The sequence below is a fragment of the Anas acuta genome, chromosome 1, assembly GCF_963932015.1.
Source record: "Anas acuta chromosome 1, bAnaAcu1.1, whole genome shotgun sequence".
Lineage (NCBI taxonomy): Eukaryota > Metazoa > Chordata > Aves > Anseriformes > Anatidae > Anas > Anas acuta.
Genome location: NC_088979.1, coordinates 58907817 through 58922426, shown reverse-complemented (window position 1 = coordinate 58922426; position 14610 = coordinate 58907817). Strand labels below are relative to the sequence as shown.

At 35.8% G+C, this 14610-nt stretch overlaps 1 protein-coding gene across 1 annotated transcript in view; it reads left to right on the top strand.

Moving 5' to 3' along the window:
• NALF1 (NALCN channel auxiliary factor 1) overlaps window positions 1-13346 on the top strand; it is a 502280-nt gene extending 488934 nt beyond the window's left edge. The window contains exon 3 of the mRNA XM_068678249.1: window positions 5361-13346. Coding sequence (XP_068534350.1) covers window positions 5361-5656 — 296 coding nt within the window. The 3' untranslated portion in view covers window positions 5657-13346. The remainder of the gene's footprint in view (window positions 1-5360) is intronic.
• The last annotated feature ends 1264 nt before the right edge of the window (window positions 13347-14610 follow it).

The following is a 14610-nucleotide window of genomic DNA, read 5'->3' as shown; positions in this document are numbered from 1 at the left end:
TGATGCTTATGCTGTCATTCCTTTTTCTTTCAGTATGATTCATCTGAGCAGGATACGTAGGATTTGTCTATAGTTATGTCTCCATTAACATAATCTCAGCCTAATGAGTAGCCTTAAGTCTTGCATCAAAATTAGTAACACACACTTCCTACAGATATAACTGCATGCTGATCATTAAAATTATATGTACATGAGTAAAAGTATCTTGTTACAACGCAAAGAGATTGCTTTTATATGACCTTCATGAGTGACAGTATGTCTGTATGGAAGATGCTCTGATACCAAAATAAAGAAAAATCCAAGATATGTATGGACTAAGGTTTCTGCTAGTGGAATATAGGAAAGTGCAGGGAAAACTTGGGGAATGGAGATACAGAGCTGAGAATGTTAAGTGAAAATTAAAGCAAGCTTTGAGCCAGTAATGAAAGGTAAACCTCAGAAATATAATTACCAAATATTCAAGTAATACAGAGGAACAATGCCTGCAAATTGAACTACAAAGGCAGAAGAGGAGAAGGTGAGTCTTGGTGGTTTGATGGATAAAGGTGTCTTTTAAATTTCTTTTCATGAATTCTGTATCCACATAAAAGAACAAAATGGTCTTTTTTTCTGTAACCTTCCAAGGTTAAAATTACCAGCTTTCCAGGGTTTCTGGTAAGACTGATGTCTGTAACCTTCTCACTAAGCAGAGTGAGTGGTTAGTTCTAAGAGACCAACATAGATACAATGGCTACAATAGACTATGTGGAGTAGCACAATAGTGAAGCTTTTTTATTTCAGTGCCAAAGCTCTGACTGAATTTATCTAAATGTTCAGCAACTGTCATGAACAGTGGTTCTACAGTTAATTGATTATTAAATATGTAACTGTAAAGTCAAAGCCTAAATACAATTGCTGAATTGAAATAAAGAGGAAATTTAATTTTACATTAAGGAACAAGTTGTATGCAGTTTTGACTGTGGAGTTGCCTTCAATTTATTTGTAATTCAGTAAGTGCAGAAGAACTATTTAAATATTTTTTGATTGTCAACTTGTATATATAATCTTTGATATCAAAGGAAGTCTGAATTTTCCTGTAAAAAGAAAGGCAGGAAATACAGTTGGAACAGTTAGCAAGCCTCAGTGGGATCAAAGCATTAAGCATCCTCTGTCTCTTCAATTACTGCTAATAGTTTGAGCTACTGCAGTAACATAACAGATCACATTATGACTTACTTTGCAAGCTACATCCAGTACATTACCACGTTAACAAACTTGTGCACACAAAAAACCAAAAGATGGGTCTCAGAAAATATGACACTAGCAATAAGATTGCTTTATGATATTTGCAATAAATGATGACAAATTCCAAATTATAAGATAATTTCTTTAAGAACATGAAACAATTGTTTTGTTAATAATAAAATTAATCATTTTTGAGATCTGGTAACCTGTTTCGTGTGTCTGACTGCAAATTTGTGGAAAAAAATAGCATTATTTTATAGAATCTTAGAATCAGGGAATCACAGAATCAAAGATTCATAAAATCATAGAATGGTTCAGGTTAGAAGAGACCTTAAAGATCAACTAGTTCCAATCCCCCTGCCATGGGCAGGCATGCCACCCAGTCAATCAGGCTGACCAAGGCCCTTTCCAACCTGGACACCTCCAGGAATGGGGCATCCACAACCTCTCTGGGCAACCTGTTCCAGTGCCTTACCATTTTCTGAGCAAATAATTTCCTCCCAATATTTAATCTAATTTTCTTTTAGTTTAAGACCATTCTCCTTGTCCTATCACGATCTACTTGAGTAAAGAGTCCCTCTCCATTCTTTTTTAAAGCTTCCTTTAAGTACTGAAAGGCTGCAATGAGGTCACCCCAGAGCTTTCTCTTCTCCAGGCTGAACATCTCCAGCTCTCCCGGCCTTCTTCATAGGTGCTCCAGCCCTCTGATCATCTTTGTGGTTCCCCTCTGGACTTGCTCCAATAGGTCCACATTCTTCTTGTCCTGGGGGCCCCAAATCTGAATGCAATACTCCTGGTGGAGCCTCACAAAGACAGAGCAAAGGGGAACAATCACCTTTCTTGACCTGCTGGTTACCCTTTTGTTGATGCAGACCAGGCTGCAATTGGCGTTTTGGGCTGTAAGCACACACTGCTGGCTCATGTTGAGCCTTTCATCCACCAGAACCCCCAAGTCTTTCTCTGCAAGGCTGCTCTCAATGAGTTCTTCTCCCAGTCTGTACTCCTGTCCAGGATTGTCCTGGCCCAAATGCATTTGGACTTGTTGAACATCATTAGGTTCACATGATCCCACTCCAGCCTGTCCAGGTCCCTTTGAACAGTATCTCTTCTTCCTTTGGTATCAACTGCACCACTCAGTTTGGTTTCATCTGCAAACTTGTTGAGGGTGCACTCAATCCCATCATCTATGTCACTGATTAAGATACTGAAAAGCACTGGTCCCAAGACAGACCCCTGAGGGACTTCACTTGTCACCACAGCATCCATCTGGACATAGGACTTTTGAGCACTACTCTCTGGGTGCAGCCATCAAGCCAATTCCTTATCCACTGGAAAGTCCCACTGGATGGTCCACCCTTCAAATCCGTATCTTTCAAATTTAAAGATTAGAATGTCATGTGGGACCATGATAAAGCCTTAAAGAATTCCAAGGAGATGATATCTGTCGATCTTTGCTCATTAACTGATGCAGTCATTCCCTCAAAGAAGGCCACCAGATTGGTCAGGATTTACCCCTGGTGAAACCATGCTGGCTGTCTTGGATCACCTCCGTGTCTTGCATGTACCTTAGCTTTTCCTCCAGGAGGATCCATTACATGATGTTATCAGGCACAGAGGTGAGGCTCACTGCTCTGTAGTTTGCCAGATCTTTCTTTCTACCCTTTTTTAAAGTGGGAGCGATGTTTCCTTTTTTCCAGTCACCAGGGACTTTGCCTGACTGCCATGATTTTTCAAATATGGTGAAGAGTGTCTTGGCAACTACATCAGCCAATTCTCTCAGGACCCTGGGATCCATGTCATCAGGCCTCATAGATCTGTAGCTGTTAAGTTGTGTCAGAAAATTCCAAACTTGCTTTTTACTGTAGGAGGGACTCTGCTCTTCCAGCACCCACATAGAGGTCTGGGGACACGAGAGATGTGGGAAACCTAACCGCCAGTGAAGACCAAGGCAAAGTAGTTGTTAAGTACCTCTGCCTTCTCCATGTCTGTTGTTACCAGTTCTCCATCTTCATTTGTCAGAGGTGGTAAGCTCTCCTTAGTCTTTCTTTTGTTGCCAATGTACCTGTAGAACCTGTTCTTGTCATTCTTTGCATCCCTCACCAAATTTAGTTCTGACAGTGCCTTGGCTTTCCTGATGCCATCCCTGCACATCTGGACAGCATTTCTGCACTCCTCCCAGGACACATGACACTGCTTCCACTGTCTGTACGTTTCCTTCTTTTGCCTAAGTTTGACCAGCTGTTCCTTTTTAAGCCATGCTGGTTTCCTACTTTCTCTGCTTGATTTGATACTTATGGGAATAGAGAGCTCCTCTGCTCTAAGAAAAATATCCTTAAAGAGTTGCCAGTTCCAGATCAGATCCTCTGTCCCTAAGGACAGTATGCCATGGGATCTCGTCCACTAATTCTTTGAACAGCTGGAAGTTCATTTTGCTAAATTTCAGGGTCCTGACTGCTCTTAGCCAGACCCATCTCCCTCAAGATCACAAACTCGACTGGGGTGTGGTCACTGCAATCTAGGATTCCTCCAGTCTTGATCTTTTTAATGAGTTCTTCTGCGCTGGTGAACACCAGGTCACCTACAGAGTAAACACAGACTTTATATGACATCAAATGAACTGTTCTCATTCCTATGTCTTCATAAACTTAATTGAAGCCAAAATAAAATAAACTTCATATGGACTCATATATGGCATTTTGGGGGATTATTCAGTTACGGAATAAAACTGCCAGTCTAGGTTTAATCTGCATTTTAACATGCTCAGCATACCTAATGCTTTTGTTTGTTTGTTTGTTTGTTTGTTTGTTTGTTTTTCTAATTTAAGATCCATATTATGGAGGTAGAAATGAAAGAGTTCAGTTTTATTTTAAGATGTGCTGGTTTTCTTTATAAGGTATTCACATAATTCAAGCAGTATGGATCTAAGAAAATTATGCCTAAGCTTGTAGGCTTTTTTTTTTAAATAATATGATTGTTGTGATGCTTTATACAAAATGTAATTCTTGTTACAAAAAGTAGTTTATAAATTATAGCAGTTAAGTAACTGCGTTCAAAATCTTAATCCCAAAATTTCAGCACAAGTTATTTTTTAGTAAAACCTTACAACATCTGAGAGTAAGTAGCTACTACAAAATCTATTCCAACATCAGTTTAAATGGAGAAAAGTTGTTTGTCCATTATATTAGACATTCTTGTATGGGTTAAATTAGGTTCTTTTAGTTTATCACTAAAGATATATGAGAAGTAAACAGAACACTCTGGTTTTGCTACTGTCCTTTACAGTAATATATACAACATTGGCAATTTTCAAAAAGACAGTTGTGTCATTTGGAAAATACAGAATTCCTCTAACATTATAAAAATGTGTAATGAGATCAGGCTAAGTAATTCAGTAAAGTTCCAAAGACGGAAATTACCTACTTCTACATTAAGAAATATCAGGAGATCCAATTAATGCACTGTAATAAAAGCTTTTTTTCACCTCTGGGATACACTGAAGAGATCCTCCCCGCTAGAAGAACTCAGCTGGGGAAGGGTAAGAAAGCTCTGATTGGAAAATTCCTCTGAAACTGTTGGATCTGTAGTGGTTTGACAGTCAACACTGTCAGTGTTGTCAGTATACCAATATTTCTTATGTCTACCTTTTCATAGATTGATTCCATATTATTGGTATGTTCTCACAGATGGAGCAATAATGTCAAGAGCTTTTCAATTTTTGTGAAAATGTCTGTTTTTATTAGTTGTTACTTCATTCACTCAAAAAGGAAGAATTCAAATGTCATATTTTGTTGAGGAACTCAATGACTGTTTTTTAGCTTCATTTCTTCCTACAACCATGCTCACTGTTGAATGATCATTCAACTGTGATCATGTGATGCTGCTTCCTAAACTGCTTCCTGTGATTATGTGATGTTGCTTCCTAAACTATGCATATCCCTAATTACTAAAAATGGCACGCTTTTTGATTGAGAAGCTGAAGAGAGTAGATTTTGAGAGCCTGAAGCTAACTGAAATATCTGGATTCAATAGCTTAGGCTAAGGTATCTAAGCTATCGAATGCTCCTTTGACCTGCCAACTTCTGACATCTTTTTTTTTTTGTGTCTGATGCTTATTTTTCATTGTGTTTACCCTACAGGGCTCTATGAAAACTATCCAACCAATGCAGAACCAGAATGCTGTGATGTCAGATGGGGACTATTATCAGATCATCAATCCAAAGGGACTACAAAAACAAGTGGCTCAACAATATGTCACAGGACATCACTCACAGTTTCATCAGCATCAAGACTGTGTAACAGCAGACTTAAACTGTGTGTTCTTGTATTAATTCTCTTACATACAGTACTTACAGTCTCAGCAGCACAGAACTCAACGGGACTGGGCTTTGGAGGCATAACAACTTTGGAAGATAATTCAACCAATGAGGAATAAAAACAACAGAAAAATGGATTCATCTTATATCATAGAAACTCAAGAGGCCCTATTGACTACAGTCAGAAATAGCAATGACTGAGTGCTTTACCTTCAGATCTCTTCTTGAATGACCATTTGGGTAAAAAGAAAAGAATGGGCCACTGCCCAAACAACAAGGACACAAGATCACAGCTTTTTATTGACTAAAAGGCTGTATGGTGACTTAAATTTCTCACACCATTTTATACACTGTGTTTTAATGTTTGGAGTTTCTTTTCTGTTTGTTTTTTGCACTTGTTAATACAGGATTTTATTTTTGGGACGGTTTCTCAAAGCTAAATTAAGTCTTTTCTCTGTCGATATATTTCTAGTCATTGTGTGTGTTCATCTGATAGTTCTGTCTTTTATGTCCTGTCAGTTTCTATTAGAGGAATGACTGCTATGGTTCCATGACATAGCAACAAAATAATAATAATAATAATAAAATTAAAAAAAAAAAAAAAGAGAAAAAAAGAGAAAAAAAAAAAAAAAAAACACAAAAAGAGCAATGAAATAAAATTAAAAAAAAAAAAAAAAGAGAGAGAGAAAGAAAGAAAGAAAAAAGAAAAAAAAAAAGGACAAAAACAAACAAACAAACAAACAACTTAACTGTCCTCTTACCCATGGGAACCATTCATCTCCTTTTCCCTCCCCATCTCCTCTTACAGACAACATACACTTGCTTCTGTTTGTGTAATCACAATGAACGGGTACACAATTCCAGTGTGCCTCTGCCACTGTTGCACAAACCAGTTGACTGAGCAAACCCAAAAGGAGCATGAAGGGGGTTCCTTTTAGCTGAACAAATAAGTGCTCTCCTTACAAGGTGGGATCGGACAGTTAAAAATGTAAAAAATATATAACAAACTGTTGCTCCAATACCCATTTTGAAGAAGTCCAGTCCTTTCTCACAGGTCAGTTGAACAGGAGCAGCCTCTTTTAGACATGCTACGTATAACCAGTTAAGCTCAGCAAGTTGAGTAGTTGGGAAGCCTTCATATTGGAGGTGAAGGATTGGCATTCATTGTGAATTACATTTTGAGTTTTCCTGCTGTCACATAACCAGAAATTTTCCATTAGGAATGGGAGCAAAGAGCTTCCAAAATCCAAGTATTTTTGTCTCAACAAAATTACACTAGAAGCCTTTCGGCATCTACAACACATAGTACTTTTTGGTTTTAATTCCATTGTTTTTCTAAAATCTACATGTGTTTGAAAGTTACTCTAGTTATTAAGGGTGCACAAGAATGTGTTAGCACAGATAAACTATTTTGTTTTATATATGTAGGACAACCATTTTCATAAATGTGCAATAAAACCATAAAGATATACTAGGATATGAGTAGTCAAGAGAAAAGATTGTAATCTTCTGCTTTTTCATTGTTTGGGGTGGCTTTTAATTTTTTTTAATTCTTATTTTTGTGGGAACATTTCACCTGCTGAGTGTATGAGAGTTTGCTTTTTAAAAAGGCTTTTTAGAGTTTACAGTAGAATCAATGGAAGGAAAAGTTAATAAGGGCTGTTTTTAAAAACTATACATTCCTTCCTATTCTCTAACTACACTTGGGAAGTGCACTTTAGAGATGTTTGCTGTGTAGCTGGGAGATGAAGGAAAACTATAGGAAATGTTCTCTTAGGAAATCAAATATAGTTATCTACTTTCTAGCTATGAAATACCCCTTGATAAATATTAATGTTGTAAGAACGTTTAATCACTGGTGCATAATATGTGTTTTTGTATACACTTTATGGTCTGTTAAATTCTGGAGGGGAAAAAAAAAAAAAAAAAAAGGATATGATAACCATGCTGCTTAAGCGGTTCAAGATGCACGTTAAATTGCAAAAGCTCAAATATTTTGCAAAAGTATTTGTTCTAGTAGTGTTGTACTATAACCCAGACTGAGGAGCCTAAAATGATCTGTGCAAATACAACAACAAAAAGCACCAGCTAATGCAAAATTATTCAGCACTGGTTTGTTTCTATAATTTCTCCTCTTCCTTCCTTCCATATGGTATATTTTGTTCAATAAAACATGGTGCTTTTCAGTTATTTTATTTTCTGTTAGAGACACATGTATTAATTATATTGAATTGATGCAAAAAGTGGGAAAAATGCAGAAATGTAAACGAAAAAGCCTTAACTAATGGTAGAATATAGACTTTTGAAAGGATAGAGATATTATTGAAAAGTGATGGAGCAATAACTGGGCAGTGCTCTAGTACTGTAAAACAGCTGAGTCACACTACTGAGAAAGCTCTTACTAGGTGAGCTCTTGTTCAACTGACCTCTTAATTCAAGTGTACATGGTCAGTAAACAGTTTGTTATAACCTTTATCTACCTCTGCTGTGCAAAGGCCATCCAACATCCATTTCTGTGATGTTCCTCATAGATTTTTGTTCACACCATTAATCACTATCATCTGGTTTTATACTGTACCAATACACTAGCAAGTCGGATTCATCCCAAGTGAATTGGCACATGAAGAAGAGTTATTATTTCTGTTTTGCCTCATGGTGAATTAATGTAGAGAGATATTTTTAAGGCATTTACTTTCCTCTCTCCTGCTCTTCTTCATCCTTCATCCTTATTTTTCTATTAAAATGTTTTCAAGTGGTGTCAGTGAAAAATATGACTGCTTGGCTACACTCAGTCATGTGTCATAGAATATGAGAGATATGAGGAAAAACAGTGACAACATCATTACATGAATAAAGTAGCCAAATTAATGTTGGGCAAAAAGAAGCAGGAAGCAATTGCAGACTTTCAATTATTACTCAAAAGATGAAGTAAATTCCTCCCCTTCCCACCTGGAGTCAGTGCCTGCAATTCAATGATCTGTAATTTTTCTCTGTCATCTTTTTTGAGGTTTGTTTCTTTAATTCTTAAAACAAAGAGTCATGTTGTAGAGATGACTGCTGTTGGGGTATATGTTGCCTCCAGCAGTGTGGTATACAGCTTCTCTTGGTGGCATCTGGGATATCAGGAGTAGACCAGGACTCTTCTATGAAGTTAAGCAACATGTAATCATGTATGATGCAAAATTTCATTCCATCCATTCCCCATTCGTAATAGTTTTCCTGGCACAAACTTAAGCATGCTCGATATTGTGCACATATTACTTTTTTTGCCAGAATAAATTTGCATCTTGCCACTGCTATAACTGCCATCTTGTTCCATTTCTCCTTGTACTGTATGCCTAATACATACATGATAAAGAACTGGCTTAACAAGCAAGTAATACTAAAATATTTCTGCAAATTACTGATGAGGAAAAAAAAAAATATTTATTTTACAATCACATGGAAGAAGAGATATTTCCCATGTCTTCTGTTGTCTTATCTTCTGCAATAGGGAGAATCCAGATTTTGTGCAATATGTTAATACTTCTAAGCCAAATGTCATATAACATAAACAGAGCTATGTTATTCCTTATTGCATTTGCATTTGGTGATGCATTATATTGATATTTTTCTTTCATTAAAGAGACAGGTTTTTGTTTTTGTTTTTTTTTTTTATTATTATTATTATTAATTATGGCAGGTGAAGGAGGTTCTGCACACCATAATTTAATGACAAAAACAAACAAGAAGTTAGAATGAAGTATTATTTCTATTAATGATGAAACCAAGCCATCCACTGCCAAAGAATATATGGAACAATATATACAAACCAAACACAAGCTTTCAATAAATTCCTTCTTAAGCGTTAAAAATAATCTTATTCTAAATTATTAAAAGAGAAAGAACAAGAGCTGGATATCAAATAGCAGAGCTGGCAGGTTTCATCTGGTACATCATGTGACTCTTAGCTTATATAGTTATACTCTTTTATTAAAAAGTGAGGGACAAGGACATTGTCTTCTGCTCTCTTTGTGTTTGTTATGATAATGTCCCTTTTGTGGATGTTGCCTCCCTGCACAGAAGATATCTGCTCATCATAAGAGCTGAAGACAGCTTATGTACATGCAAACAAGCTTAGAGTGAAACCTGTCTTAAGTGACTGCCCGAAGAACAAACAAATCTCATCTGCCAAGCAGAGGTAGCTTAAAGGAAAGTGAAACCAATATACCTTAGGAAATTTCAAGATTGTGAAATTCCTTCCTTAGGTGAAGAGCTGCCTAAGGAAGATAACTCTGAGGGGGCCTGGTCCTTACTGCAGCTTTCACTGTACGTCTCATTAGTACTATGACCCTGCAATGAGCTCTGCACAGGCAGGCTTAGAGCTAGGCTCAACTATGCTGGCTTCAGTGGGCCTTGCTACAGGTACAAGCATGCAACTACAAAAAGTTCACTGTAGCATATAGGTCTACATTTGGTGTCCCATAGTCTTTACTCAGGAATTGCTCATGGGCATAGCGCACCAACAAAGGATCACTGGGTTCAACCTTAGTAAAATTAGTCTTGACTAGAGACTGGCCATGATATATTGTGAATGGTTCTGGTTTATTATTTTTGTCTACATTTTTATTAGTTTGGAGGAAGAGGGATTCAAAATTTTGCTAGGAGCACAAAGGACAAGCTAGCAGAAATCTTATCAGTGCTGAGATGAAATTAAATAGCCTTTCTGTGGTAAAGAGAGGTTCTGTTGTCTGACAGTAATTTTCAAGAAACAGCATTATGTTAGAAAAGTTTGGAAAAATGATATGTTCATCTCTGACTATGATAGTTTTCATAAAAATTAGATTTTTGGATGGCAAATAGGACTAGAACACATATCATCTCAACTGAAGGATTTAATTTGCATATATATTTAATACATATTCTGCAACAACTCTGAGAAAAAGTGCTGAACACTTCTAAATTTTCCAGATTATTTTTTTTCAATTGTTAACAAGCTCTATCTGTCCCTGTAGGGATCACAAGAAAGGAGGAACTACTGTGGGTGAGGAAATAAAAATAATTAAATAAATAAATAAAAGATTTGAGCCAACTTGAAAAATATATTTCTTCAAAATAGAGATGTAAAAAAGATACATATGTAGGTGTATATCTATACAGAAATAGTTCACTTTTAAGAGACAGGTACACACAAGTAAATCTTCACCACAATTATTATGAGTACTACAGCATACTGTAGAGTAAAAACACCAAAGGATAAGACCTGTAAAAGAAATAGGGCAAAATTACTGCATTCTACCATAGACTACAAATTTCCAGGTAGAATTCCAGCAACAGAAAAACATTTTGTAATAAGAAAATAAAAAAAAAAAAAAAATGGGGGGGATGGGGGAGGAAGGGGTATATTTGGTTATTCATTCTATCATCCTGCCTCCTACTATATTAGTCATTATTCTTCTGAACTTTTCATTCAAAACCTTGACTTTTGTGAAAAGTTCTCCAGTAGCACAGGAGGCCTTGGCTATGGTTCAGACATCTCCATTCAAAGTGATGATTTTGCTTCAATTTGAGCCTCTAGATTCTTTCTCCTAATACTACATTCCTACATTCATTTCTGGGACAAACACACAGTGACTCAATTTGCACTTTGGAGGGACTGCACTTTCCCTACTCATATCTTCAATCTCTGCCAGGACCCCATAAAAAAAGATCAGGGGATCTGCTAGTGTACTTTGAGAGAAATGTGTGTTGAACTCCACAGACAATTGAAATAAGATTAAAACAATATTCAGGCTTTGCAACCAGACCTCCAGGTAAGGATGAAGATTTTACCACCAGTAAAACCTTTCACTATTCTCTCACCAAGAATTAGCTCACCAGAAGGGACAGCAATTTGACAACAAATCACTGTTGAACTGCAGCAATTCAGATGTTTCTGCTCCCTGCTGCCCATCCATGTGCTTTTGCCAGGGTTTATTGTTTTGAAGTAGGATTTATTGTTTTGAAGAAGGGAAGACATGATGTCCCAAGTGCAAAATGAGGAGCACTTGTGAAGACAAGATTGCCAACAGGGACATTTGTCACACAGGCATACATACCTTTCTGTTGAGACTGTAACCATAAAACTGAAGAAACAAAAAGGGTACTTTCTTGTCAGGGGGATAAAGCAGGTAGCAGAGAGAAATGATGTCTTAAAACACTGCTGCAAGATTTATTTAAATATCTCTTTAGTCAGACAATACTGAGCATCACAGCATGAAACTCTTGTATCTTATAACCAGTGAATCTAAATTTCTAAATTAAGCAAGCTGGAAGAAGTGTGATACACAATAAGAGTTGGTAATTTAGGAAGGGGAAGCTACTGAGAAATGTCTCACCTAAGCTAGTGGTCTTAGAACAGTTTTATTTTAGTCCTGCCTTCGCACGACTGTTCTCTAATATCAAGGAAGCACCTATCTTCAACAGGAATTCACATTTCTGAGATGTTTATGGGTTTTGTTTTCTTTTTCTGTATTTGGTCTTCTATACCAACTCTTTAGCACAACATACAGATGGAGGATGAAATGATAACAACATGACAGCTGAAAAGCAGTGAATGAGTTTCACCTGGATGAACATCAGTGCTCTAATCATCTGGTTACCCTTTAATGAAAGGAAGAGAGAAAAAAAATATAATTTTATCTGTTTATTTTATGATGTTTCTCCAGTAGACTCAAATTCATGAACTATTAATTGGTCCAGCAAACATATGCAAGGTCTGGTTACTTCACTCATGTGGGAGAGAGATACTCTTATTTTTCCTCTTCTGAGGAATTTTGACAGATTATAAGTTAAGCATGCAATAACCTAGTAACATTACATAATTTTTACGTCATTGATTATATTTTGCAGTGGGAATACAGGATTTCAACCAAGTATACTCAGTTCTAATCATTTTATTTGATGGTAATGAGCACTTAGCACCTTATTGGATAATATATTACAGGCTCCTATGTAGTATTGGTACTTAACTATTGTCAGGTACTAATCAGCTTGCTAGGAAAACTACTGAAATGAAAGCAGAGCAACTATATCCATTGGAAGATCTCAAGCCAGTGAACAAAGGGAAAAAGATCTTGTAGGTTTTGGAGAAGACAGTAAGAGCAAAGAAATAATATTGTCTTTTCTTTATCACTTCCCTCCCTCCACCTTTTCGTTTCTCTGATGGAGCACCAGAGTCACTAGTCTGACCTAGGACATATTTTAGCACTAGAAGAGAAGCTCTCTGAAAAAAAAAAAAAAATGCATTTGATAAAGGTGCAAAGCTCTTTTACAATTAAAATTTGCTATATGTGCAGAATATTATTTTTTTTCCATTAACAGAGAGATGTTGTTGTCCCACCAGTTTTCTATCCATCACTAGTCCACAGATCCACTGAGCTCATTGGGACTCTTGTTTTTCATTTAGATGGAACTAGGATTAATGCCATGGAATAAAGCCTGCCAATTTCAGTGCAAGTTTTCCCACTGACATCAAGGAGGTTTTGGAAAGCCCAAAGTCCCTTTGAACACTTATAAACTCACATGGATAAGATAACTAAGCATGTGAACAGCTGAAAGATTGAAATGTTCCAAAGGTTTGTCCAAGTGGTTAGTCAAACAATTAGCTGCAGCTCTATGCAAAAGTCATGTTGAGCCAAAGCTTTGAGCTTTGATTTAATAGACCTTTCTTTTTCTTAAATCTAACAAGCTTCATTCAGGGTTTGAATATGCAAAAACTTACACAGGATTATAAATATAAGTAGAAATATTAAAAAAAAAAAAAAAAAAAAAAAAAAAGAAAAAAGAAAATATTTTAACTCCTACAAATGAAAATTAAATTTAAAAGATGTAATTGCATTTTTTAATAATTAGCCCTTAATGGTAATTTATTTATGTAGTTCTACAGAAGCTGCTTGGTTTTACTTTTTTTTTTTGTTTGTTTGTTTAAAAACAGATTTTTGGCCTTTTAAAAAATCATATTGAACTATGCAGCTACAAATTACAGGCTTATGTAAACAGATTTGCAATTAAAATTATTCTACTCTTTTGTTATTCCCAAGCTGTATGAACAGAAAGCTCATGTTAAAAGCAAGTTTAATCAACTGTGTTTAACCTTGTTTTCTTTTTTTTTTTTTTTTCTTTCTTCAAAATTAAGGACTGGATTTTATTTCAAATGGGCTAAAATGGCATCAGTGTTTTTTAACTATATGGAATGTCCTATGATTCTTAGCATTGAAAAGAGGGCTAAGTGGTCCTGACAGAAAAAAAAAATATATATATATATATATATATCTGTAAATTGTAATAATATATTAAATATTGTATTATTATAGCAACTTTAGTTAAACAAGTAATACTATCTTTAATTTTTTACAGAGAACTTTGATGAAATAATTTATTACGATGACTCACAGAAAAAAAAATGTTTTCAAAATGACAGGAGAAACTGTTAAAGATTGTGAAAAAAAATACTAAAAATAATGCTCTACTGAGAATAAATTTAAAGATGCAAACAGTGAGTCTGACTCTTTGGGTACTAAGGACTTCTGAATAAACTGAAACCCAAGGTGTTGGGGGGGGGCAGTGATTTTAAATAATGATCACACTTAAACAACTTTCTTTTTTGTGTTATGACCTTAACTACAGCTACTTGTTTCATAAAATACTTCTGACAAAATATAAAGATTGAGGTAATATCCTCGTATATCCTCATAATATCTGTACTGTGTAACATAGCAGCTGTTCATCTCAGATTGCTTAAGGGAATAACACTAGAAGAAATGGAAAATGATGCCCACAAAAGAAACAGATTTTACTTTTATATCATGTATATGTGAAATGTGAAAAATATATGTTTTTATTACCTTTGATATATTCAACAGTTTACAACTAAGATCTAAATTAAAAAATGGTGTTAGATATTTGTCTGTCTGCTCACACAGGATTTGTTATTCTCAGAAAGGATGAACGGATAACAGAACAACAGGTCAAGGAGGTAAGTGCAGAGACATTTGCAAGTCAGATTTCAAATGTTTCAGGAATAATTTTGGATGACAGCAAATGATGGCAACAC